Source organism: Camelus ferus, chromosome 5, assembly GCF_009834535.1.
Source record: "Camelus ferus isolate YT-003-E chromosome 5, BCGSAC_Cfer_1.0, whole genome shotgun sequence".
NCBI classification, from domain to species: Eukaryota; Metazoa; Chordata; class Mammalia; order Artiodactyla; family Camelidae; genus Camelus; species Camelus ferus.
Genome location: NC_045700.1, coordinates 95,832,714 through 95,859,383, shown reverse-complemented (window position 1 = coordinate 95,859,383; position 26,670 = coordinate 95,832,714). Strand labels below are relative to the sequence as shown.

The 26,670-nt window shown below is 58.6% G+C and overlaps 1 protein-coding gene across 9 annotated transcripts in view; it reads left to right on the top strand.

Annotated features, from left to right (window-relative positions):
* Positions 1-26,670, top strand: part of HDAC4 (histone deacetylase 4) — a 270,795-nt gene that overhangs the window by 187,214 nt on the left and 56,911 nt on the right. For 8 of the 9 annotated variants that reach the window (XM_032480679.1, XM_032480678.1, XM_032480674.1 and 5 more), the window contains 6 exons: positions 3,088-3,208; positions 8,183-8,304; positions 16,800-16,931; positions 18,702-18,814; positions 22,620-22,736; positions 22,824-23,022. In XM_032480679.1, coding sequence (XP_032336570.1) covers positions 3,088-3,208; positions 8,183-8,304; positions 16,800-16,931; positions 18,702-18,814; positions 22,620-22,736; positions 22,824-23,022 — 804 coding nt within the window. The remainder of the gene's footprint in view (positions 1-3,087; positions 3,209-8,182; positions 8,305-16,799; positions 16,932-18,701; positions 18,815-22,619; positions 22,737-22,823; positions 23,023-26,670) is intronic. The other variant, XM_032480677.1, reaches the window with a different exon arrangement.

Sequence of the window (26,670 nt, the reverse complement as noted above, 5' to 3'; positions counted from 1 at the left end):
TGTCCCTGGGGCTGGGTGCCCTTCAAGCATGCCAAGTGGCTGCAGGTCGCACACGTTGCACACAGATTTCAGTGTCTCTGTGAGGGTGTAATTTTCAGGCGGGAAAGGCAGTTAGGCCAGAGGTGTTTAGGAGTGTCCACGTCCAGCCTGGGTGCCCTCAGAGGGGACCGAGAGGCGTGCTCAGAAGCGGAGGTGCAACCTTCAGTCATGTCCCACCCCCAGTCTGGTCACTCCTCCCGTGGGCCCTTTGCGCTGGGTGTCGTGGGGTCTGTAAGCCCGGGTCTGGGCAGCTCTGCCCTGTGGCTGGCGCACCCTACACACTCAACATCATGTAACTCCCGGAGCTCAGGCAGCATCTCTGCTCGAGTGATGATGGGCGGCTTCCTCAGGTGCCAAGAAGTCTTGAGACAGACGCCCGTGTGTCCCAGGGACCCTTCTTGACGCGCTGTCCCCATGCTCCCCTGGTTGCCCCCGTTCAGGTCCCCCTGCAGCTGTCAGGGGCCTGTGCCCAGGGGGTTCGTTCCGCAGGACCCTAGTCTGTGACGCACGGAAGTCATCGTGAAACAGCCACCGGGGAGGCTGCCTTCCACGCAGGCCTGTTTCCAGCCAGACAGAAATTCAATCTGTGAATGATGACAGGTATATCTGGAATGTGATAAAGGTGGCAGGAAAGATATTTCGCTAATGGTGTTAACAATTTACGAGCAATTCATCAAAGTGTCCGTGGAGTCTCTTACACCAAAGTCCACTTCATGCACATCAGAATGAAATGTGAAAAAACAGACAGCGGAATGAATGACAGTCCAACTGCAGAAAAACAAGGGTAAGATGAAACTGATTATTTCCCGAACTAGTGGAAAGATACATTTCAAAGCTTTCAGGAAATGGGGGGGAAAGTCAACGGCAAAACATGAACAGACGCCACAGCAACCAGCGTGTGAACATCTGAACTAGGAATCAGCCCAGTCTCCTCCCTCCCGTGTCGAGGAACACCCACCTCGCAGCCGCGTGTTTCTCCTGCCATTTTCCGCGCACACGGAGCACTTGACGTCCGACCCTGCTGCTCACCCGACGTGTGGTTTCCCCACAACAGGCAGTTCTCTGCGTCACCGGGTGGGTGTCCTACCACGTAATTCTGACACGACCTGCCCAGAGGAAGCATCGGATCTCGCAGGTTCAGGGCTCAGTTCTGTGAGAAGACGGACGGACAGATGAGGACGTCTGCAGGGCGAGGTCCGGGAGGGTCCGAGCGAGGGAGCCTCTGTCTCTGTGGAGTCGCGGTCCCCCTCCCAGCTTGGACGTGCGCACCGACCTGCGAGCCCTGAGCCCGGCACAGCTGGGGTTGTGTGGAGGCCTCCTCGCGTCGGCGTGATCGTTTGCCAAGTCCACTCCCCCTCCCCCCTCCGGAGGATGGGGTGGAGTGGGGAGCTCCCAGCTTCCCCTCCCGGCTCAGTCCTCCTGGTGGCCAGCCTCGCGGGAGCCATCCCGGACCCCGCCCGGTGTTCTCACCACTTGGGAAATTACACACGTTTTAGGAGCTCTGTGCCTGAAGGGACAAACATTTTCTATTATCTCAGCACCAGAATATAATCCACATTTCAAAAGGAAACAGAGACCAGGGCAAACCTTGCACGCACAAGCAGAATGTCGAGCCGGGAGCCAGGAGGTTTAAATGTGCCAGGCTCGCATGTGGTGGCTCACAATAAATGTATTACTGTAAAAAAGCCACACACACCAAAGGGTACACCTATAAAAGCCTACGCACAGACCCACGGTACCACCACCACACCACACGCAGCGCAGGGAGGCTCTGAAAGCACAGCGGCCGAGGACATAAAGGCACATCACTGGAGAGAAGGGCCAGCGCCCGCCCTGGTGGCGACCCAGGACCCGACAGTGAGGTACCAGGCAGCCTTCTCATTTGCAGCAAGTGGTGCTCCCGCGTGCGCGTGAGGACATGGGGGGGGGGGGAGCTCCCGGGCGCAGGTGAAGACGCGGGGTCGGGGGCTTCTGAGCAGCCCTAGACAGAGAGAGGTACCGTATGGAGGCGTTTTGGAGAACAGCTTAGAAGATGCATCCAGGGCTGTGCGCTGTGTTCATTAGACGTAGTCACTTTGCTGATCTCTCCTGAGGAAACGCTCCTAAACGCGGTTGGTGACAGCTGCTCAAAGATGCTGGTGCAACATGGTTCCTACAGAACCACGGGGGCAACGTCTGAGGAGCTCTCCAGTCAGGAAACGGTTTTGTGAAGTACGCTTTGCTCACCTCATGAAGCTTTTGCCCACCATTAAAAATGCTGTTTGCAGTCTGTGTGATGACAGGGAAGTTCTCACCTCGTTTCCGATGGAAGGATGGGTCCCAGTGTGCTGTGTGGTCCAATGGCAGCTCTAAGGAAAGCAGATTTGGTGCCAGCAGACCTTGGATTTGGGTGGTGGGTTTGGGGTCTCTGTGTGTCTGTTTCTCAAGTTTGCCAGTTTTCTTTAATGGAGTTGAGTCACCGCCACTCCCACAAGAAAACCACGAAACACGAGCTGTCAGCTTCAGTCCGGCCTGGTGACGTGTGCTTCGCCTGAGTAGGTAGCTGTAGGCTGGAGGGAACAGGAACATCCCTGAGAGGGTTCCTGGGGGCCTGGCTGCCTCCTTTGCGGGAGCCTTGTCCCGCCTGCCCCGGGGACGCTCCTTCCCTTTCTCGCTGCTCGGGGCTGCGATGCTTCGCTTTGCACAGAACCTCTGCTCTGTCTCTCTTTGCTGCAGTGAGAAGGAAGCCTAATTCAGAACCTTCTTTTATGTGTGAATATTAGAGCTCCCTGTGGCGGGGTTTGTGTTCAGTTCAGTAGGTTTTTGTGCTGCTTCCACCCGCGTTTTAAGTGGGAGGCAGGTATATAAAGCCGTCCTGGGAAGAAGGTTCTCTTATTTACAGCCCTCCATCTTCTCTTCCTTGAGACGCTCTGACGTCAGCAGCGTCCTGAGCTGGAATCCCGCTGCCTGCATCCCTTTCCTGCCGTTTCTGGCACTGGTTCAGGGTCCCCGCCGCTGCGTCCCTGGGCCCAGCCTGGACTCACCGGTCTCCGCTCTCTCCCGCGCCAGGTGCGGTGGCGAGCACGGAAGTGAAGATGAAGCTGCAGGAGTTTGTCCTCAACAAGAAGAAGGCGCTGGCCCACCGGAGCCTGAACCACTGCATGTCCAGCGACCCTCGCTACTGGTACGGGTAAGTGCGGGGGCGGGTCCCCTCCCACCGCCCGGCTCGGGTGTTGGAGTGGATCTGAGTGCCACTCAGCTCGTCACCCTGCGAGGCAGGTGGGAGGGCGCGGAGTGAGAAACCACGCCCCCCAGCCCTGGGCCCGGCAGCACCTGGTGGGACCCGAGTGGTCAGGAGGCGAATGCACGAGGCGTTGCCCAGATGTGGGTGCTCGTGGGCTGGTGCCTGACCATTTTCTCGGCTTCTCAGGCTGTATTTTGGCCACAAAAGCCGCCTCCTAAACCGAAGCTCCGGTCTGGATTGTCCGTGTGCACCTCCTGGGTTTCTGCCCAGTGTTGCATTGGTTCTTAGGCAAGTCAAAGGCTCCTGCACTATTTTCGTTGTTTATATACTGAGAACCCCTCCCGGAGCCTCGTCAGCCACAGAGACCACGGAAGTGCCTTGTTCGTGCTCAGAACTGAAGAGAGTGGGTGCGTGTCCCACGGGCCTTTACCTCGATGGAGGATGCCGTGGGCAGAGGGGTCGTCCTCCAGGCTCGCACAGCTCAGAGGCTGGCCATTGACACCGGCTGAGTTTGAAATGGAGTCACCAAGCCATGTGGCTTTAAACCTGGTCGGGTGCCTCACAGGGTTTTGCTTCGAATATAAGTTTCTGCTGCTTTCGAGAGTAATTTCATTCTGGAAGAAACATCATACGGTAATTTTCATAAATCAAAGGTAATTATCATTCATTTCACTGGGGGAAAAATGTAGCTCTCTGGGGCCCCAAGGTGGATGGCGGTTTGTACAGAAATGCCGCCGAATCCCGTTGAAACGAGCCCCCATGCTCCAGCAGGCGACACCGGGGGTCCTGATACGACCTGAAAGGCACTTCATTCCAAGACTGTCTCCCCCCCGAGTGTCTGCGGCCGCTGCACGTCGCGCAGACACGTGAGCTGTGCAGTGAAGGCCACCATGGTCCCTGAACAGCCGTAAATGACAGCCGCGCACCCGAGAGCGGCAGAGAGTGGGGGGGTTCATGGTTAGTTCTGCTGGCAGCGCACCCGGAGACCCCACGTTGAGGTCACACTGATCCGCGGTCTCTCCACCTGTGCCAGCCCCCTGGGATTTGCTGCGGGGAAGCTCCATTGTTCCCCTTTGGGGGGTGCAGTCTGATGCCCCAAACGCAGTAGGTTAGGTAGCTGTTGAGATGTTGTCCGTGCTGTTGAGCTGAAGGCGGCAGGAAAGAAGCCGGGTGGAGGAAGGGACCCCGGAGTCAGCCTGTAGGGCAGTGAGGGGAGGGGCTCCCAGGTCCTGGGTGGGAGGGGTTGGGACGCAGGAGGGAACACTTAGAAGATGTGATCAGCAGGCAGGGAAGCACCAGGAACCATTTCAGAAGAGGGAGCTGTCCTGAGAGGCGCCACCAGCGAGGGGGCTTCAGCGGTAGCCGTACAAAGTCTGTGGGCCCAGAGAGGGTGGGGGAGAGCCGGGGTCGTGGTTGACCACACTGGAGCTCTTGGATGGGGGCCACAGTGACGTGAGGGGAAGACTGGAGTGGCCAGTGCCAGGACCCCCCATGAGTGGGTCATGGGGGGTCCGGGCTGGCAGGAAGGGAGGCCATGATGATGGGCTTGTAGGTGGTGGGCAGGCTGGAGCCCGTTGGCGGGGAAAGTGCGTCCCCCCAGTCCTGGGGCTCCCAGGGAGCGGGTGGCCCTGGGCAGAGCTGCAGGCACCGCCCTGAGAGGTTGGAAGCGAGAAGGGCTTTGGGGAGGAGTGCGAACAAGGTGCACCTGGGAGGCGAGGTGGGGGAGACGGGGGGCCAGCAGCGCTTCCCGGGGCCACGAGGGACTGACACGGCTGCTCCTGGGGAGTAGGGCGGCCTTGATCGCACCCCCGGCCTGGGTGAGGCTCGCTCGTCTGGGTTCAGCATTTGGTGGGGAGAGCCCTCTTCCCCGAGGGGTTGGGGCGAGCAGGCTGGAGTGGGGGTGGCTTTAGCAGCTTTCTTGTTTTGTCCCCCAAACCAGACCAAGTCATGGAGCGAACCACACAGTCACTTGCTGCGTGGAGGGAAAACTTTGCTTGAAAGAACCGGCTTAAATGCCGTAGACTGAACGTAAAAGCTGGATTGTTAAAACTTCGAGAAGAAAACACAGGAGAAAGGGGTGGAGGTTCCTCCCAGAGGGCAGAGGGCGCTGCCAGTGGGGACAACACCGTCCTGGGGCGTTACCAGAGTGGCGGTTCCACGGTGGACACACATCAGAAGTGTCCCCTTTAGACTCGCTGCGAGTCTGCGCTGTCCACTGCGGCAGCCCCCAGCCACGCTTGGCTTCTGAGCATTGAAACCGGGGTGGAAACTGAGGCGAGCTGCCACCATCAGGCACGCTGGACCTCGAGCCTCGGCGTGAAACGCGACTGTGACTGTCTCGTGGACGCTTGTGGACGGGCTGCGCTTTGAGACTACGGGATGCTGGGTGTGCGGGGGCAGGAGGAGACTGGGGCTCCTGCTGCCGCTTTCTCTGTGCTCGCGGTAACATTTACAATCGCTCGCGTAGCTTGCTGTTGGCCAAGGCTGATGTGAGTGATGGAAAGATTTATTTAAGTCACTTGGATAAATCTGTAACGGGAAAGGCCAGCTGTTGACAGAATTTGAACAGGCGAGTTTGCGTCTAGCATTATTCTGTATTGCAGTCAAAGTAACCTTTAGAGAGGAAACAAGGCATGTTTGCACTGCAATCTTCGTCAGAAAGGGTTGTCTTTAAGATAAGATGCCCCTTCAGTTAACCAGGATGGCAGCAGATGTACGACAGAGCCACCCTCCCCGGGCTGAACGAGGGGTCAGAAGCATGGAAGGTCGGTCCTGGTCAGGGCGGAGGTGGGCAGAAGACAGCCCTGCAGACTCTGCCCCAAGCGTTAGGGGGTGTGTGTGTGCGCGTGCGCGCACATGGGAGTGGGTGACTGTGCATGCGGGTGGGATGGGGTGAGTCCTGGGCGTGGGGGGCGCACGGGGGTGGGATGCGTGGGGGGGGGTGAGTGTGAGTGCACATGCAGCCAGGGACAGGGTTGACTTGGGCTCACACGCCCAGACCCTTGCTCACTGGGGCAGGTGTCAGCCCTGGGCTGTGTGACTGGGGGTGGCTGCCCCACCGGAGGGCAGATGATGTGTGTTGTCCCGGAGAAGCCCTCCTCTTGGCCTCTCAAGGAGGCCTGAGCATCACCGTCATGTAGCGATGAGCTGTTTTGCCTGGCTCGGGGGAGTTAGGCTGCTGTGCGTGACCTGAGTCACTCTTGTGAAGCCTGGCGTCAGTCACCTGTGATGGTACCAGCTGGGTTGGTCCGGCCGCCTGCTCCCGATGCCTGGAATTCTCCCCTAGACCGTGCGGAGCAGGCCTGCCCAGGGCTCTCGGGCAGCGCACCACGCGGAGCCCCGCCAGCTGCCTCCTCATCTCACTCATTTTGAGTCTGGACGAGAAAGTAAGGACCCGAACACTGACGGCCTCGGTGCACAAGAGACCAGAACAGAAGAGAAAGCCTGTTAGATCTCAGACAACTAGCTTTTCCAGCTTCTGGCTTAATTACAAACAGACTCCACCACTAATGTGGAACGACAATGGTGATTAGTGTCTACAATAACGTTTCATTAGTAATCACTGTGTTTTCAAATCGCATAACACGCACAGAGCCTTTTTCTGTGTTTCTTACGAAATAGAAAGTGAAGTTTTCCTCAGGTTATAGCTTGGCGTGAAACTGGCCAAGGCCGTGCTGCCCGGAGGACAGGACCTGAAGATGTGATGAATTATAGAGTTGCCTCAGACCTTCAGTGAGATTGTGCGGGAGTGGCTCCCTGAGGCCTGGTAGAACCCGCTGGCGAGGGTGCAGCCAGCAGGAGGGTGGCCTGTCCCACCCTGAGCCCCCGCCCTGGCATCCCTGAGCATGTCCTGATGGAGGCGGTGTGCCCTGGGTGGCGGTGGCGGGGACACCACCCCGCTGGGCTGTTCTCTGGGCTCCCTGAGCACTTCTCGTGGGGCACACGGGCTGCGATCGTTGCACTGGTCTCTGAGCATCACGTTCTCTGCACCAGTTTGCTCTCCAATATTTCAATATCCACCTGTAAGCATTTAAGAGCTCACGCTCTTGATTCAAATAACACCAGGTGCACGGATGTGGAGTACTGTGTATTCAAATAAATAGTCTAACAAATTCCAAATAAGCAAGTTGGCAAATTGGTTTCAAGCCATTAAGCAGATTACACAGTTTAAAGATTTCGTTACACCTCCAGTGCCTCCGGCAAGGCTCAGCGGGCGGCCCCGTCAAAGGAGGTTGCTGCAGGCTCTCCCGAGTGCAGCCGGCCCCCCCCATCCCGAGGCCGGACCCCCCTCCAAGCCCCTCCTGGCCGCCGCCCAGTCTACTCATTGTAAGGATTTTTGAGCTGTGCCCACTGTTCATAAAGGCAGTAAATGTCCTGGCTCAGCTCCCAGGGCAGTGTGGTTGCTGTCAACCCCTCAACCCCGAGGAAGGGGAGATGGCTGGGGTGACTGTCCTGTGAAGGCACTGATGCAGACTGTATACTTTATGCTGAAGGGACGTCCCCACGTGGCTTCTGCCCTTGAGGACCCTGACACCACCAGCACTTGTCCCCGCAGCGCCCCCACCAGGTCTCAGCTGCCTCTGACGCTCCTGTGTTCCCTACACCTGGAGCCCCCATCTCCCTCTACCCTCCGCGCTCCGGAGACAGGCCCCTCTGTGGCCGGTGGTGACCCCCATGTAGCCTCAGAACCGACCAGGTCAGGAGCTGCCCAAGAGGAAGGGGCAGGGCAGAGCCCCGGCGCCAGGACCGCAGAGAGTCTTGCCCCAGAGCGAAGGCCAGTTTGCCTCGGAGGCCGGCCGCCGAGCTGGGCTGACGGGTCAGGAGAAGGAGCCCCGCCGTGGGGCACCTGGGGCTCCAGCGCGCACAGCGTGGGCCGGGTCGGTGCCGAGTAACTGAGTCTGTTCCGCCTTCCCTCTCCAGGAAGACGCAGCACAGCTCCCTGGACCAGAGCTCCCCGCCGCAGAGCGGGGTGTCGGCCTCCTGCAACCACCCAGTCCTGGGCCTGTACGACGCCAAGGACGACTTTCCTCTCAGAAAGACAGGTCGGTGCCCGGGGGCCTGGGGTGCGGGGGCACACTCAGGGAACACCTGCTCATTTAAACTCTGTGCTCTTGTGTTAGAGCGTCATTGTGAGACGATGCCCCTGAGGGCTCCCTTATGATTCATACCAGAAGCAGTGAGCCTCAGTCGCGTACACCTGCTTTTCCAAACTCAGACTCACTGTTAAACAACATGACGCTAGCGTCCCTTTTGGCGGTGTGCTCTGCTCGGTTGCAGTCCGCGGGGGCCCTTGGTGAGCAGGGGACACGGCAGCCCTACGTGACGGGTCTCGAGTACCTTCAGTGAGAGAGCTAGTCAGGGTTTGGCCCTCAGCGGGGAGCAGCCAGGGGTTCCAGATTGGGAGGGACATTTGTACAGGGAAGAAACACTCTGCCCTCCTGCAGAGATGTCTCAGGGTGGCCTGGAGGGGTTCTGCCACAAACCAGAAGGAGAAGGTGTTTAGACACAAGCAGGCTGCCCTCCTGGGTCTCTTGGACTTTCCCTAGTGGTGACGGTGTAAGTGGGTGGTGACTTTGAAGACAGATCAGATTGGGTGGGCAGTGCAGTGGGGTGGCCAGAAGGGCAGGGGCCAGAGAAGGAGTGACCGAGCGGTGAGGGCCTGGCTGCTGGTGGATGAAGGGCACGGTGGTCTGGGGGCGGCAGCTGGAGCCCGCGGCTGAGGGTGCTGTGGGGGTCTCGGCCCCACTAGGTGGGAGTGGGTCTGCTACACAGCTGCTTCTCATAAGCACAAAGTTTGTTTGATCTGAAGGGTTTTGGTCCATTCCAGACAGAAATGCTTTAAAGCAGCTTCACCCAAGCGATGGGTGTTGAGATGGGGCTGGGGACGCCCCTGCTGCCCCGTCCCAAAGACAGCAGCCACGCGGCCTCTCAGTTGGCAGAGCTGTGCCCCAGGGAGGGCTCGGTGTCGCAAACCTGGAATCGAGGGCTGGAAGTGAACGGGGAGATTACAGTTCAGCCTCAGTGGGACTGACCGACATCCCAGGTGCATGGGGGGCGGCCACACCGGGACGGCCATGTCCCTCGGGCTGGACCCCAGCGATCGGGCGGGGTTGCATTTGGGCCCTGGAGCCTTTACTGGTGAAGGTGAAACTCTGTCGTTCGTCTTCATCTCTCCAGTGTCAGTGTGTGGTTGTCACTCGTGTTTGCTAAGAAGGGCCGTGGGTTTTACCCAGAGACGGCCCGCAGGCTCCACAGAAGTAGGTTCTGTTGTGATGGGGGCGGCTCCCCTACATTGCCCTCCACGCCCTGATCCTGCAGACTCAGGCTGTGACCCCCAAACCCAAGTCAGCAAGCGGGGCGCCGTGCTGGGAGGGAGACCCGGGGCCAGGAGACGGAGACTGCGCCTGCCCGGGGGAGCGGAGCCAGGGGTTGCTCGCCTTGTGGCCAGTGGGTCGTGGTCCGGCCGCTCGGGTGGGGCTCCCCCGGGTCTGCAGCTCCGTGCCCCATGACAGCCTCTCCCTGGCCTCAGCTTCTCACCATGAAGTGGGTGCACTGAGTGTGCGGCATCCCCCCCAGCCCTGGGGGTGGCCAGGTGGCGCCCAGGGGCAGTGGACGTGGGAGATGGACGTGCGGGGCTGAGCGCCGGGCCGCCCAGCAGGGCCGTCCACCTCTCGCTGGGGCTTCCTTGCGGGAAAGCACGTCTGTCCCTTCCCACTGAGGCCCCATGAGAAGTCAGAACATCGTCTGGCCCCGAGCAGCTCCCTGCACGTGCCCACACGCTACTCACTGTCGGACGGGGTCCTGTCCACGGGCAGGCGTTCGCTCTGGCCCTGCCTGGCCCAGGCAGACTCAGTCAGCATCGCCTGGAGACCCTCCCCCCTCACCGGTCCCAGAGCTGGCACAGCTCGTCTGTCGCAGGGCCCCAGGGACTCTGGATGCAGGACCGTGAACCCACGCTGGCCCCGACCCGCTGCTCCCCGCCAGCCACGTGGCCCACCATCTGGTCCCCGAGGTCCCCGCTAATCTCCGGCTTCTGTGGCCGCTGGCTTGTGCTGCAGGCCTGGCTGGCGTCGGCGCAGTCGTGCTGGCCGTTTGCTTTATGCCCAGTGGGAAGCCGCTCACCTCAGCCTTGTCGAGAGCTCTCTCGCTGACGGCAGGCCTCCGCCAGCCGCGGGCTGGAGAAGGCCGGGCTGGTATGGGGCGCGGAGCTCCTGAGTGGTCCTTACGTGGAGCTGGGCGCCAAAAACATTCACCTCTGTCCTGAATTCACTTCTGCAGCTGGGGACCCCCTAGCCCTCCTTCTAGGATGCTCACCCCGCCCTGCGCCTCCCAGCCGTGGTGGCCGGGCTTGCGTTCTCCGTGGGGAATGTCAGGTGGTCGTCGCGATGCGGGAAACGTGCCAGGTTTCTCTCCCTCGTCGGCTGAAGCTGCGCGGCTTGGGGAGGAAGAGCTGTGCCATCAGCCTGGGCCTCGCCGCCCAGGCGCCGGGGCGGACAGCCTCCCCGAGTGGGCGTGCTCATCTGTGCCCCCGGCAGCAGTGCTGGCACCGCCCGGGCTGGACCAGGAGTGGCTCGCTCTGCTGCTGTGCAGTTTGCGACAGGCTGTGCGGTCTGTGAAAGTGGCAGTTAGGGACAGCGTCAGCCCGAGTCTGGCTTCACTTGGGTGTGTCTCGTGCCGTCAGGCGTCGTGGGACGGATGCCCACGGCTCTTGCTGGGCCGGGCCAGGGCGCCTCCGCTTTCTGAGCTGCCTGGCGGGGAGAAGCACGTTCACTGCGGTGCCCGCAGCGCTGGTCCCCGAGCTTCCCGCCACCACTGGGGCCTTCGTGCTTGGCTGTCTTCTGTCAACTTTGTGCTCTTTGAAAACACGGATGAGAAAGTATTCAGGAGGTTTTTAAAAAGGCTGTGTTGTGCTTTTCCAAAGGAACGCCTAGACATGGCGAGTTTGGTTAAGTACCAGGCAGCTATGACGTCGAGAAGGGCTCCCTTCAAACCTTGATGTCTGTCAGACTCAAACTGCTTCTCGTGTGGGACATCCCCGGGGAGATGTGGCCCTGGCCTTTCCCAGATACGCTCATTCGTATCTGAGCTGGACGGCCATCTCAGACAAGAGACTGAGTCGACTGATTTAGCAGGAAGAGGGTGTAGACGGTTCCAGCGTTAAGCTTCACATAAAGTGCTTTTTTAATTTAAAAAAATTCACAAAAGCAATGCATACTTATAACAAATTAAAACATCAGCGAAAGGCACACGTCCTGAGTCCGACTTCCGGGAGGCTCTCCTGTGATTGGATTGGCGTCTGTCTGTCCAGGTATCGTCTGTGCCTGTGCCTGTGCGTGGAGGTGTGTGTCTGTGTGTGTGTGATATGTGTGTGGTCGTTTTCTCCACCAAAACACTGGCTTTTCATTTCGGCCTGTTACTTTATTCTCTGTCCGATATTATACCATGGACACCCCCGTTTCAGTGTGTGACGATCAGCGCCTTTTTCTGTATGACTCCAGTGTGCAAGTATCGTAGAAGTTGTAACTGTTTCCTGGTTTTTATTTTGCCAGCAAACATGGGTACCTCTGTTCACTGTTTCTGGAGGATAGAATCCTAAAAATGGGACTGCCAGCTCAAAAGAGGCTGCGCACCCTAAAAGAACGAGCAAACCGCATCCCACCAGCGGCTCCCGAGAGGCCCTCGTCCCCTGGGTAACGGGGTGCTTCAGGCTCACCGTAGCCGGCCTGACACAGAAGTCGGGATCTCTGACGTTTCCACGAGCAGTTCTGTCACTCTTAGAAAAGTTTGGGTGACTTTATCTTTCATCTTCCCTCCTCAAGTGAGCTATGTGCCATGCTGCCGAACCGCTGCGTCTCACTCCTGTGGGTGCCGGGTGGCCCGTGCCCCTGAGCCGGGCTGTGACTTTCTGGTCCAGCCCGCTCCCATACCCAGTGTCTGGAACCAGGCCGGTCACATGGGGAGGGTCCCTCCCTGTGTGGTGTTTGGTGGCTGTTCCCCCATCCGTTTTCCCAGGCACTGTTTTCTTGTTGCTCTGTGGACACTCTTTATATGTTATGTACGTATCCTGTGTCGTGTGTGCTACGAAGATCATACTCCAGCCTGTCATTTGTCTTTCTAGAGTTCTCTTTTGTCGTTATCAGAGTAAACAAATGTACATAAATCAAAGCACCTCACAAGGCTTATGCTAGGAACAGCTGCCCCGCCCTGCCCGGCCCTGCCTGGCCCTGCCCGGCCCTGTGTCGTGACCACAAGGCACAGAAAGTGCACCTTGAACCCACGGCGACCTGGGCTGCCCTTCCTTTCCTGTGTAACTTTCCTTTATCCTGAAGTTGATCGCTTTTTTCATTTGCTTAGTTTTCTGGGAGCCTGGATTTTTTTTATTTTAATTGATGTATAGTTGATATATGATATTATATAAGATTCAGGTGTACAATTTTTAAAGGTTCTATTCCATTTAGAGTCACTGTAAACCATTGGCTCTGTTCCCCGTGTGTCTCTGCGCCTGCTTTTGCTTCAGCTCCAGGGCAGGCGGGCCAGAGGCTCCGCTCAGGCCAGGAAGACTCGCTCCTGGCCCCACGGCCCCAGCCGGGCCCCTGTGCCCCTCCCTTTTGCGGTCTCCTGGCGGGGGGGGGGGGGGCCTGCCTCGTCCCCAGACTCCACGTGTACCTTCGTCCTTGGTTGTGCAGCTCCCCAAGCTTTCTGAGAAGTCGCACACAGAATATGAGTTTTTTGAGTCTCTGGTAAATGTGTTTATTCTGGCTCCCACTTGGCAGAGAACAAGGTTGGGTCGAGAAGTCACTTCTCTTCACGACTTTCAGGTCCTCCTCCTGCCCTGAGTCGCTGCTGCAGAATCTGACGCCACTCGCAAGGCTGGCCCTTGGTGCCCCCCGCCCCTCCCTGGCTCTGAAAGGTTCCCGGATCCCCCAGTGAACCGCCTGGGGCCACGGCGAGCCCACAGCGCCCCCTCCGGGGCGCCAGGTCTCCTGACGGAGCTTCACGCCTGGAGTCGCCCGTCAGCGATCCTCCCCGCTCTGTTCTGGCCGCTCCTGGGCTTTGCGTGGACTTGATGTCGGGCCTCCCGTCGTTTCATTTTCTCCCCTTTCTCTTCAGGTGCCTTCTTTCAGCACTTCCATTTTTATTTGAAGTTTCCTTTGCTGCCCTTGCAGGGTTCCAGGAAGGGCAGCTGCGAGCACAGGCCCGGGGGTGCTTTCTGCGCCTGATCCGTCCTGCCCCGTCCCGTCCCGTCTTGTCCCGTCCCGTCCCGTCCCGTCCCGTCCTGCTGCCACCACCTCGTCCTGAGCATCCTGGGTGTCTGGATGTCTGCTTTCCCTGCCGGCTGCTGGACTTGGTGCCAGGACAAAGCAGTGTTGCTTCCACAGGCTGACCTCTGTGTGTGTGTCCTGTGTCCCCCTGACTGTTAAACAGCTCGGGCTTACCACCGCACGAGGAGTTACGCTGTGACTGCCGTGGAGAGAACTGAAATGTCAGTAAAATCGGTGCAGGGGAGGTGAGGGACAGTGAAGAGCCAGCCTGCGCCTCATGGACGCGCTCCTGCCCGAGGGGAGCAGGTGCTGGGGATGGGGCAGAATCTTTAGGTTGGGAGAGAGAGTGAATGGTCTTATCTGCCCCCGTCTGATGGCCTTTAGGGGAAACACCCCGGGGCCCCAGGAGCAGGCACCCCGTCTGTGGAGACCGTCGGCATCCACGTGCTGTGAGCCACGCCTCCCGACCCCTCTGTGCTCTGCTTCTAGCGGCCCCCACCCCCTCAGGAGGCACAAGCAGCAGCTCTGGTCACTGGGCTCAACCACGGCGGGACCTCCAGTGCAGTCAGGGGTGACTGGCGGGGCGTGCAGCTGCATGGCCCTGCACATGGCAGTGTGACCGTGACCTTATCGCAGGCAGGTGGCAACCCGCCTGCATCCTCAGGAGCCGTTTGGGTGATGGCGTCTCACATTTCAGGAAACAGGCTTATGAATGAACAGTTGGACAGTGGGTCAGTGTGCTTCTGCGGTGGAGTCTGTGACTCGCTTCAGCGTGAGCTGTCCCTAGACCAGAGGCTGCCGCCCTCCCCATCACAGCCACCACGCAGGAGAAAGCCTCAGAACCGGCTGAGGAAGCAGACTGGGGGCTCCCGGGGAAGGGCCCACCCCAACCCCCGCGGCTTAGCCACCCCAGCCCTGCGCCGGGAGGTTAAACACCTGCCCGTCAGTTAAACGGGCTGTCTCAGCCACAGCTCCTTGTTTCCATTTTGCACTGGGCCCCGCACGTCGGGAGGGCCAGCGGATGCGGCTGGCGTGGGGAGGGGTGAGTCCTGCATTGGGTCCTCTTTTGCAGGACAGGCACCTCTGAATTCACTGGAACCAGAGGGCAGGACAGACCCTTCGGTCTTTTGGAGTTTCCTGCCCAAGTTTTAGAGGGTGGGAGGGAGGGCAAGAAATAGGTAACTGAACAGAGTAATTTCAGACAGTGAAATGGCTGCTGTGTGGCACCAGAGGGTCAGGATGGGGGCAGCCAGCTTGTCCCTCACGCGGTGGCTGAGGGAGGCCAGGGTGGGCCCTGGGGTAGATGGGGGCCAGGAGTGGATGGGGAGAGCGTGAGTCACACTAGTAGTCTGGGGTCCTTGGGCAGGGGACGTGGGAGGACAGACAAGGGGCAGAGTTTGACTGCCCTGCTGATGACCTGGTGGTCTCGTCACTCGACCAGGAACTTTGGACGTGAAATGGCCTGCAGGGCAGTCCCAGTGCACGGCCGGTCTGAGGCTGGCCCTGGTGACCCTGTTGTCACCGCCCCATCCACACACCATCTCCTGATGCCACATGGCCCTGCTTCACTGCTTCCAGGCAGCCCCTGACGGGGCCCTTCCACGGGGGCTGGACCCTGCGCCACCCTGGCTCCCAGGGGCGCCCTCTCCCCTCAGCCCGCGAATGGACCGGTGGTTGTGGAAGCCCCGTGTGGACTCAGCTGAGGTCTGGGTGGTGGGGAAGAGCTGCTGTTGTCTTGATTATCAATCTGGTGAGATTATAGCTTTATTTTTCTTCTTAAATAATGGCAAAGTAAGAAACTCAGTGTAGAAATAGAAATAAATGAAATGTGAATCTCCAGTTATCTCAGTGGTCTAAAAAGTGTCTTAAAAAGTAGAAGCAGAGCCCTGGCTGGTGGAGAGGCTGGTTCACTGTCGCTCCGTTTCCTCTCGTGGTGGAAGCCCTTCCAGGGAGCCTTGCTTGACACACAAACGCTTCAGAGCAGAGAGGGCGTCTCTCGCTGAACCCGGGCCTCGGAGACAGGCTGAGCCTCTGGAAAGGGCTGCCGCCTTCCTAACAGGTTTTGATTTCTTGGGGCAGTTTAGGCAGCCAGCATCTCACTCCTCCTTCCAGGGCCCACAGAGCAGCCAGCCTTTGCCTCCTTCAGAGTCACCTGGTGGCGTGGACCCCTCAGCCCTGCTCCCCGAGGGGCGGAGCTGGCAGCCGCGAAACGCACGCATGGCCCAATTTGCATAGCCCCAGCCGGATTACTTCCGATTCCAGGGGAGATTCGATTGTGTTGCTTGTTGCTCTAGAGAGCAGTAAAGTTCCTGTTCCAGGAAGATTAAAAACAGCAGGGTAGCTGATTAAAAACGAAAACAAGAGGTAAAAACTGACTAATCTGCAAATCCACAGTAGTAGGAGGTTGAACGCAGTCAAGTAAAACCTCAGGACACAGGCATCTCCGGCGTGGGGGCGACCTCGCCCTGCCCTGGGCTCCAGTGCCGCCGGCAGCTGGACCAGGAGGTGCCTATGCCGGGTCCACACGGCGGGCGCCGGCGGCAGCCTCACCGGAGTGCTGGAGTTTCCCACGGTGGGTCCCACCCCAGATGGGTGACTGGACTGGTCTGGGGGTGGTCTGGGTCCAGGTGCAGAGGGTGGTGCCACCGAGGGCTTAAAGCTGCGGGTTCACGAAGGGCTCCGTCCACGGAAGCAGAGCTGTTAACAAAACCAAACCGAGCCAAACACCTGTGCCCTGGGGTCAGGCGAACGCAGAGGGAGACGGGTGCTCACCTGTACAGTGTGGCCTGTCCTCTCATTGGGGTGGCAGTGCCCTCGCGCCTTCACAGCGGACATTCAGAGGTGGCCAGGAGCTCACATGGGCAGCTTGTTCCTGGGTGGTTACGTGTAGGTGGGGTTTTGATTTGCAGGTGAACAGAAAGCCTGAAATGTGGAAATCGTAATAACGTTCATGAGCGAGAGCGAAACAGACTGCCCCTGACCACCAGCTTCCCTCCCGATGGCTCGTGGGCGCAGCAGCAGCCCCACACGGACGTAGCCCTCTGCGGCAGAAAGTCCACCGACAGCCTCCGGACGCTTGACTCAGCGTCTGGACTGGTGCCGGAGACCGGAAGCAGTCGCCTGCGGGCCCCGGGCCGCTGCCTCCGCGCTCCCTGGAACAGCACGCTCGTGTTCGGCTAGTGCTTACCCAGGGTGCAGTTTCTTAAACCGCCAGCAAGATGACCTTGACCCCAGCTGTGTCTGCCTGGCTGTAATGATGTCTCCTTTTCTCACAGCTTCTGAGCCAAATCTGAAATTACGCTCCAGGCTAAAGCAGAAAGTGGCTGAAAGACGGAGCAGCCCCCTGTTACGCAGGAAAGATGGGCCGGTGGTTACCGCGCTGAAGAAGCGTCCGCTGGATGTCACTGGTGCGTTAGCAGGAACCCCGCCGCCCTTCTCCCTGAGAGGCTCTCCTGCGCCCCTCCTCAGCACCCGAACCCGCTCCTGCACAGGACGCCCACCCCAAGTGCCCTGTGCCCGTGGTGCCAGCCCTGCGAGTCCCGAGAGCCACAGCTGGTGCCCCGGTGGGGGGAGGGCTCGGGGCACATCCCTGTACAGCGGGTCCTGCTCCCAGCATCCGTCTCTAAAAGCCGGTACCCCGGCCCTGGAGGTGAGAGCAGTCGCTCTGACGTGGCAGGGGTTAAGTGGAGGTTTCTCTGAAGGTGGGGTTTTTCGCTGATCCTGCCCCATCTGGTGAATCCCACGTTTCCAAGCTGCCCCCACTGCCCATCAAACAGTGTCAGAAGCACTGGAGAGCCAGAGAATCGTCCTGGGAAGCGTGGGACAGGTGGGCTGAGGAAGGAGGAGGCAGCTTGGTTGGGAGTTCCCCTCCTCTTGGGCCACGTGCTGCTCTCGGCCCCCACCTAGCGGCCGAGAAGGAGGCGGGAGCTCCTTCGCAGTGGGAGCCAGGAGCTGACTCCCTGGGCCCGGATCTCAGAGCCTGGCCTGCAGGGCCCTCAGGGTCGGGAGCTGGGGGTGGGTGCTGCCGTCCCCCCCGTCCCTGCCGCCAGTGTCCAGCTGGCCCTGGCTCTCAGAGTCCAGCGGGGCCCACGGGCAGCCGTGGGCAGCACTCGGGTTATGGGGGGCGCCTGCTCACCTGCCCCTGGGCTGGGCCTTTTGACCCGCGATGGCTCTGGGGGGTGGCCTGCTGAGGGAGGCAGCCCAGGCCTCCCCTCCGCTCGCCGGCACAACCTCCCCCCGCCTGCTGAGATGCTTCCTCTTCCCGAGCCTGTGAGTCCAGACCCGGCAGAGTCCCAAGCCATCGGCTATGTGGGTGGTGGGCACTCGGGAGGGAGGGGCAGATGGCTCCGGCGGGATTTCTTTGAGAGGTTTTAACTGGGTGATGTTGTTGTCAGACACCAACAGCCCAACAGGAAAGCATGAGGGTGAAACGAGCCCTTCCAGAGCATCGCGCATCCCAGGGCTTCCCATCGCCCATTTGCACGAGCAGCAGTAGCGGCCGCCTTGCGAGGGGGGTCCGGGTGGAACGGACTCCTCAGTCCTGGCTCCCGTGGGGCGGAACCTGGTCCCCGAGAGCGGCGGGCCACTTACACCTCCACAGCTCCCTGGAGGTTACCTTGGGGTGGCTTTTCAGGTCACGGTGATCAGTCACGGAAGCCGCCAGCTCTGGTCTTCCCTGCACGTTTGAAAAATGAGAGGATTGGTTCCAAGTGAACGTTAATGTGGGGAGACAAGGATCTTAAGTCGGCACAGTTGGTAACTTTGACCTTCCCTGGCTCACAGCCGTTTGGCTTCTGTGTTTTCTTGCCTTTTGTTGTTAGAATATTTGCAAGAGTTCAGGGCTTATGTTTCTGGTGTTGAAGATCATCCTGAGACTTCTCAAAAGAGGAATAAAACTGGCCGTGTGCACAGCCGAGCCGGCTCAGGTGGGGCCTCCGGGAGCCACAGGTCTGCAGAGCTCATGAGGCATCGATGGCAGAGCTGAGAGTAGGAATTGGCTCCGTGGCCTCTGTTCGGGGACCATGGTCCTGTCCTTCCTTGCGGGACTCCTGCCAGTCAGCCGGCCCCGAAGCACAGCTCCCCGGGGGGCCAGGGCAGCCTGGGCCCCCGTGAGCATGTCCAGTGGCCTTGCCCGGAACCCTCGCCGAGCCCGGCTCACGAGTGCCTCTCCCCCGCAGACTCCGCGTGCAGCAGTGCCCCGGGCTCCGCCCCCAGCTCGCCCAACAACAGCTCCGGGAACGTCAGCACGGAGAATGGGATCGCGCCCGCCGTCCCCAGCATCCCGACCGAGGTCAGTGCCCAGAGCTCCCATCCCTGTCCGGTGTTTCTGGCCAGCCCAGAGGTGGAGCCAAAGAGCAGTTTCCAACTGCCCTTGAATCCTGACTGTCAGGGCGGCATTTCAGAAGTGTCTCGGGAACCATGAGCTTCAGGCCACAGGGCCAGTGCCCCTTGCCTCTGCCTGCAGACCCCAGGTGCCCTGCAGGTGCAGGGGGACGTGGGTGCACAGAGCTTCAGGGAGAAGGGGTGGGGGCCGCTCTGGCCAGGAGGAGGGCCCCGGGCTGGCTGCAGGGCATGCCCCTGACCGGACTTGGGTCGGGGCGGCGTTCAGGGCAGCAAGTTCCAGAACCTTCGCTCCATATGTTCACCCTTCCTGATTTCGCTCCCTCTGCCCATCCCACGGGTGTCTTTGGGGCTCCTCCCTCCTGCCTGTCTGGGTCCTGCCCCCAGCCAAGGGCGCTGCCCCCCGTACTGCCCTGGATGGGCAGGTGCTGACCAGTACTGGGAAGGATGCAGGAATTTCATGCAGCCGAGCACATGGAGAAGCCGGCTCCACACCCAGTTCCCGGGAACCGAGCAGTGGTGCCTGCCGCCTCCTGCCGAGGACGGTCCTGCTGAACAGGGGGTTCTCCTGGTTTTTTTTTTAAGCACCCTCTAACTTGCAGGAGGTTATAATGTATTCAACGCAGTTATTTGCTTTCTTCTTACGCGTTCAGGCATGAACCCCGCCTTCCCAGAGGCTGACAGCTCTTGGCCGGCGTCCGCAGGCGCACGTGCGTGCCAAGCATTTTCATTTTAAATTTCCAAGCATTTTCATTTTAAATTTCTAGACGCTTAATGTGTCAGCAGATTTTTAGAATCCAAAATTACTGCTGGAAATGATTTTGCACCCCTGCCTCTAGTTTGCTTAATCCCACGTCCATGTTCTTTTTCTTTACGTCTCTTTCTTTTATTACCTGTCCATTTCAACCTACCTGTTTAAATACTTGTTTATAGACGGTTAAGTTTTAACAGTCCTTCTCTGTAAGACTGAGGTCATAGCTGAGGTCTACCTGGAATTAGCCTTAGAACCTGGCCTAAAAGCTGCTTCCTGGACCGAGACGTAAATGGTAGCTGTGGCTTGTTGATAGTGGCCGCAGATCTTGAGTTTACTTAACTTCGGCAGTTACGTACCTAATGGTTCATGTTGTCAAGATGCTTTAATTCGGGTGGATGCCGGGTTAAATTGTGTGTTAATTTTTACAAATCACATGGTAAAGTCAGTTCAGCTCCTGCAAGTTCATAGAAGATGGAAAAGGAGTCACAAGAATGTGAAGGATGCAGTTTTCATGGGAGAGGCTCACTGTACTCACAGGGGGCTCTTTGAGAATTCGATCACGTCCTTTGTGGATTTCAAGTAGAAATCCTTAGAACAGGACAGTTGCCTGAGCGCTTCTGTGAGGCCGAGGCCGAGGCTGGCCGCTCCGCGTCCTCTGGTCCAGAGGCAGCGTGGGGGCCTCACACAGGAGGGGGGTCCTCGTGTGGGAGGGGACCACTGGCCTGGCTCTGCACCCCCTCCCGCTGGACAGAGGGAAGCTCAGCATCCCCCCCACCTCCCTCATGTGGAGGAAGCTGGGCTCCCCTAGCCCAGAGACAGTCTCCCGGAGGAGCCGCGCTGTCCGGTGCAGAAAGCCAAGTGTGGTCGGAGGCATGCCGCGGGCGCGCTGACCCGGCCCGGACTCTCCATGGAGCACTGGGCAGCTGAGCATTTTCATAGGGCAGGTGGAGACGGCCAACACCGGAAACATGGGCAAGTCAACACACCAGACGATTCCCAGAAGGCTGCTTTATTTCCAAAAATAAATTAGGTTTAAAAAAACAAAACAGGCTGGGTTGTAAAGAGGAAATGATAGTTTTGCAAATGTCAGATGTTTGCTTATTTTGTTCCTGGACAATTATAATACAGCGAAACCGTGCTTTCCTTGGCAGTCTCAGTCACTTTCTCTAAATCATAGCTTGCCGATGTTTTTGTCTAGGAAAAGGCGACTTCTTAGGTAGCCCTTTAGTCATTACAATTCAGTGTAATGTGTGACCAAACTAGAGAAGCTACAACATCTGTCCGGGTGAGGGCGCACTCAGTTTCCTCCCCAGTGAAGAGAGCCGGTCCTTCTGTTTTCCCTGATGGCACGAGGACGGCGTTCATCAGGTGTGTGTTTCCAGATGACGCCGAGTATGACAGCATTAGAGCCACCTGGGGACCGTGCAGGGCTCGGAACGTCGATGCCCACGCCGGGAAGGTAGTCCCTCTGTCCTTCATCAGAGTGAACGGCGGCGCCTCCTGGCTGGGGCTGCGGCCCACACGCCACTGTTTACAGTAACTCAGGATAACTTTCGGCTCATATTTTTTTTTACCTTGCAGATGAAATTTTAAAGTACCCACTGCATTTCTCATCCTTAACTATTGAGTCCACTGTGAGAAGCAGGAGAAAACTGGTCCAGGGCCGTTACCAGTGTTGTCTCCGTACACCACCAGCGAGCATTGGGACGGGCCACCTGCTCGTCCTCTTCTTTGTGTGCTCTTGGTCCTGCACGTGTCCCTGAGGGTCTCCTGAGGAGGGGACACTGCATGAATGAAACAGTGTCCTTATAGCAAAGAATGTTCATTCTAGTGACAAAAAGATGTGAAATACCGCAGTATTCAAGTCCTCGGAGGCTGCTGCCTAACCACACGCAGTAAATAAGGTCCCGAGTAACTGGCACAGCTTTCCCCGACCGCCCGAGCATCCCCGTGTGTAAACACGTGCCCTCCCTGACTTCCCCGGCACGTGCGCGCGCGCGCTCCCGTGGTCAGGTCTGTCTGCATCTGGCCGCTTCCTCAGAACACGTCCTGCAAGAGGAGTGGGTCTCTAGGATCAAAGGTTAGGTCAGTTTCTCAGGCTTTAGACGTGGACTGCCAAACTGTCCTGCAGGAAGAGCGGGCCCATGTATAACCCACCCGGCAGTGCGCTTCTGCTTCTCTGGGTTAAGGTGCTGGAGTCACTTGAGAATCCTTGCCAACTTGATAGGTTCTTAAACATGTGTTTAGATTTTTAGAGATGTTTTTGTTTTTATTTTTATTTTTTAATGTATTTTAGTTGAAGTTTAGTCAGTTTACAGTGCTGTGTCGGCTGCTAGCGGACAGCACAGCCACTCAGCCGTACGGGAGCACGCACGTTTGTTTCCGTGTTCTTTTTAACCGTAACTCACTACAGGATGGTGAGAGCAGCTCCCTGTGCTCTGCAGTGCGGAGATGTTTTCAGATCACGGGTGACGCTGGGTCTTTTTTCCCCGTGACTTTCGTCTCCATGTTGGTTCCTCTTTGCCATCAGTTTTCCTCAAATTGCTATTAGGTTTGCACGCTCTCTACGTGCTGCTTTTGCGCCACACGTGCCCGACTCCGGCATCACCCTTGTTTGCCTTTTATGTCGGGTTTTTTTTAATCGGTATTTTCCTCCCTAGTTCCTACCTCCCGTGTTATGTTTGGAAAGACAACTCGACCCTAAGAGTATATTTTAAATACCCTGTCATAGATTTTATTCTGAGAGTTTGCTGATAAATGAGTGATCTGAATCAAAGCAAACAAGAGTGTGATGGGTGCAGATTTCCGTGCCCGTGGCCGGCTTTGAAATGTCACACTCGCCTGTGTGCTGTAGCTTGCTACGTACTTTCGCCCCGGGGTGTTTCACAACTCAGCGCGGGCCGCCCTGCAGGCCTTTCTGCAGTTGTTTCCCCTAGTGTGTGTTGCCCGGGCGTGGCCAGGGCAGACCCCATGTGACGGCCCCCATGCGCTCTGTCTCCAGGCCAGCTTGGCGCACAGACTGGTGACCCGGGAAGGCTCCGTGGGCCCGCTGCCCCTCTACACGTCACCCTCCTTGCCCAACATCACGCTGGGACTTCCTGCCACCGGCCCATCTGCTGTAAGTAGGCATCCGTGGGTCTGTGTGGCGGTGACCCCCAGCGGCTGTCGCCAGCCTGACCCTGGATGTCCGGTTGTGCCTCTGCAGGGGGCGGCAGGCCAGCAGGAAGCCGAGAGGCTGGCCCTCCCAGCCCTCCAGCAGCGCCTCTCTCTGTTTCCCGGCACCCACCTCGCCCCCTACCTGAGCACGGCGCCCCTGGAGCGGGACGCGGGGGCGGCGCACAGCTCCCTCCTGCAGCACATGGTCCTCCTGGAGCAGCCGCCCGCACAGACGCCCCTCGTCACAGGTGAGTGCCGGCTGGGCCACGGAGGGAGGGCCGCAGGCTGCCGTCTCCACCCCCAGGGCTCCCGTGCGCTGCCCCCTCGCGGGAGCGTGCGCTCAGATGAAGCAGGGCTACCTGCAGCGCCGGGGACAGCACAGAGTGTCCCATGTGCCTTCTGTTTAATTTCTGGGAGGAGGTTAGCAGCCCCAGCGACATGTCTGCCGTTTGGGTCAAGTTGGACACGCGATGGGCACAGTGTGGATTCTGGTAGGTGTTCGATTTCTATGGGCAGTAAAACTTCTTCCCATGTGCCCTGTCTAAGGGATGGTTCTATTCAGAAAACAGCAGGGAATTTGTTGTGAAATTCACATAGCAGCAATAGCGTAAAAGTGTTACAAAAGTGTAGGGTTTGCTGTAACTCAAGGAGGGCCCTGCTGTAGGGCTGTCATCCCCCTCCCAGGCCCCATCCACAGCTGGGGGTCAGCTTCCCCCCGGACTTTATGAAGGTTGGCTGAGCTCCAAGTACCCATGGGGCAACCCTGACCCCCAGGCCCTCTTCAGCCACTCTCTGTGATGGTTTTAGTGGTTATTCTTGGTTTTATCATTTTTACCCTCCCTTACTTCCGCACCAGCCCGTCTGTCCTTAACAGGGTCTCGTGGGCCCTTCCCTGACCCCAGGTCTCTCTGGGGTCACCCTGCACCCTGGGGGAAGAGTGTCCAACAGCATCCCCACTCTCCATCCATCCTCCAGGCCCAAGGAGCCCTTCTGCTGTCCAGCCTGGTGCTGGCCGGTGTGGGAGCATCAGTGTGTGGCGATTAACATTGGAAGTTAAAAGCACAGGGAAAATATGGTTTCCTAGCCCCACGTGTGGCTCATCCAGTGCCCCCCGCACCCACCTGGTGTTCAGTGCGTGCTGGGTACACAGTGGGGATTTCTGCGGTTGAACTGCGTGAAAGGCAGCTCATGTCTAAGCAGAGTCAGGAAGGGGCACTCACTGACTGCTGGCCTTCGGCCGGCTCTCTGAGGCTCCCGGGTGGTCAGCCCACAGCTGCCCTCTTGCTGATGGTCACTATGGATAGACAATGTCAGAGCTTGTCATTTCACAAGTGCTTTGGAAGCAAGTCCCTGTGGGAGGAGCAGCCAGCCCAGGTCCAGCGGGGAGCAAGGGTGTGGGGTCTCAGGCCCACGTCCCCTCTCCCCGCAGGTCCACATGGTGCTCACAGCGGCTCCCGCATCCACAGTATTAGCTGCCCCAGCCAGGCCCTCGACAGACAGTGGTTGTGTTCTCGAATCTTCTGAAGAGAGCAGAGTGCCCTGAAACAGTCCCAGGGTTGAGTCTCTGAGCAGCTGGCCAGGGCGGGGCGCACAGATCCGCCACCGTTTGGCAGAAGGAAGCTGTGTGTGCAGCTCATTGTGCTGCTCCCGTGGCTGGACACACGCGGGGTCCAGGCAGCCCAGCCGAGTGCAGCACTCCTGTGGCCAGCAAGCAGAGCTTTCAGACCAGTGTCTCCAACATGCCAGGCCCCCTAAGACCCACTGAGAGCTTTGTAGCTGGGGCACGTGGAGGAGAGGGCTAGCCGCGAGGGCCTGGGGACAGGGTGCGGTCCAGGAAGGCTTCCCAGGCGAGGTGCGTCTTCCCTGAGACCCTGCGCAGGAGTCACAGCTGAATGGAGGGGGAGGGCTGGCAGCAGGAGCCAGTACTGGTGCCCAGTGGGTGTGATATGTCGCCCGTTCTTCCAGCCCCCTGGCCACTCACCGGTGCTGTGGGTGTGACTGTGTAGCTGGGACCTGGTTAGCCGTCCCAGAGCTCCCGTGGAAGCTGATGGTCCAAGGGGGCCCGGCTGGGTTTCGGCACAGTGCCCAGGCTGTGCTTCTGTGCGGCCGGGATTGCAGACCTCTGGCTGCGTTCGTCTCACCTGAAGAGTCTTGAAGACTTTCACCACAGCAGGGAGGGCAGTGGGACACTCCACAGGGAGCAGTCAGGTCTTGGGCCATGGGAGTCACTCCTCTTGTGTGGATTCCTCTGCTTGGACAGGACCCACAGCGCCAAGGCCGGCGCTTCAGAACCGGGCCCAGAACCCAGAGCAACTTGGCTTTTCAGCATCTTTTCTCTAACCTAAGTATGGGCCTGGTGGAGGTGTCTCCGCGGTGCCTTTGTTTCCAGCTTCACTTCGTGTGAGTGAAGTAAACCCAGGTGTCTGAGAGAAGGCCAGGTGCTCACTCAGGAGCGGTCATGGTCATGGCTACCACCACCACATGTTCATCGCGGACCCCCAGGGCAACTGGCCCACCCCCGTCCCCCGGGCAGGAGCAGGGGACCCCGGGGGCCTTGGCTTTGGTGCCATGGGCCGGAGGAGCAGAAGCCACAGCTCAGCCTCCCGGCAGCCAAGCACTAGGGGCGCGGCTCCAGGGCAGCCTAGCCTCCCTGCCCAGAGCAGGTCCCTGCGTCCCACCTCGCTCAGCTCTGCACAGCCGGCCTCTGCTGGCAGCTGGGCAGCTGGGACAGAATTCGATCCAAACCTAATAGCCCTTATGCTTGAAAGTTTTACAGTGTAGACCGAAACTGACCAGTTCAGAGTTATCATCCAAAACTCTTGTCAGTGAGCTAAGGGTCATCTTTAGGTTCTGAACCAGAAACTACCTGGCCAGCTGATGGGTTTGCTACCAGAAGGTCAGGATGTCCGGTTTTCGGTGATGCTGATCAGTACATTTGTGCCCGAGTGTGGTGGCCCCACAGTGTTACACTCCAGAGGAAGTAGAGTGAAATCAGGGTGAGCAGGATGAGAGTGAGAGGTGATGGTGGAGCCAGAACCAGACCGGGGTCCAGCCCCAGGCAGCTCCATGTCAGACAAGGCACCCACGGAGTCTGGGTCTGAAAGTCAGCCCCTTCCACCGTCGGCCCACGTCCCCGCGGGGACAGTGGCTTGTGTCCTCAGTGAGGTGTCCGCCCCGCGAGAAGGCAGGGGTCTCTGCATGCTGAGCTCCTGGGAGCCTCAGCGCGGGGGTGGGGGGCTCCCGGTGGGCCCCACACCAGCGCGGAAACCCGAGGCCCCTCCTCGCCGCTCCTCTGAGCTCCTCGTTTTTCATCCCACATCAGCCCTGGAGGGTGATCTCTGTGGAACTGGGGTTTCCTTCCCCAGACCCGGGAGGGGCTTCTCTGGGTGCAAGGCAGGGTCAGCCCGGACACCCCGCCCGGGGTCTGCTCCCCGGCACTTACCGAGCCTTCACTCTCGTGACGCTGAAGCTTTGAAAACGACTCTTGTTTTCTGAGACGGAAGCTCTTCAGTGACGGAGTAGCCTTTTAACCCCATGAGGGCAGTGTTGTGACGTCCGTCTTTTCTCCGGGAAATAGTTCAGTCCCTGCGATGCCTCAATCAGCAGTTGCTGAAATGCCTTCTTTAGGGTGAGTCCGTGGTTTTTTAGACTGTTCTAGAAAACTTGGGAAAGACTGAGTCTTCCTTTTGAGTTACTTGTTGTAATTTAGTAGCCAAGCAGACAATAAAATTGAAGATCACTTATCCTTCCAGAAAGTTATTGGATTGTGTAAAAAGTGATGATGGTTTAGGAAACAATGGTTGATTTGCTTTTTGAAAAGAGAGTAAGGGACAGTTCTGCTAAGGTTGGATCTTTTTTTCTGTTTGCACACGGAGTAGTATTTTTAATTTAGAAGT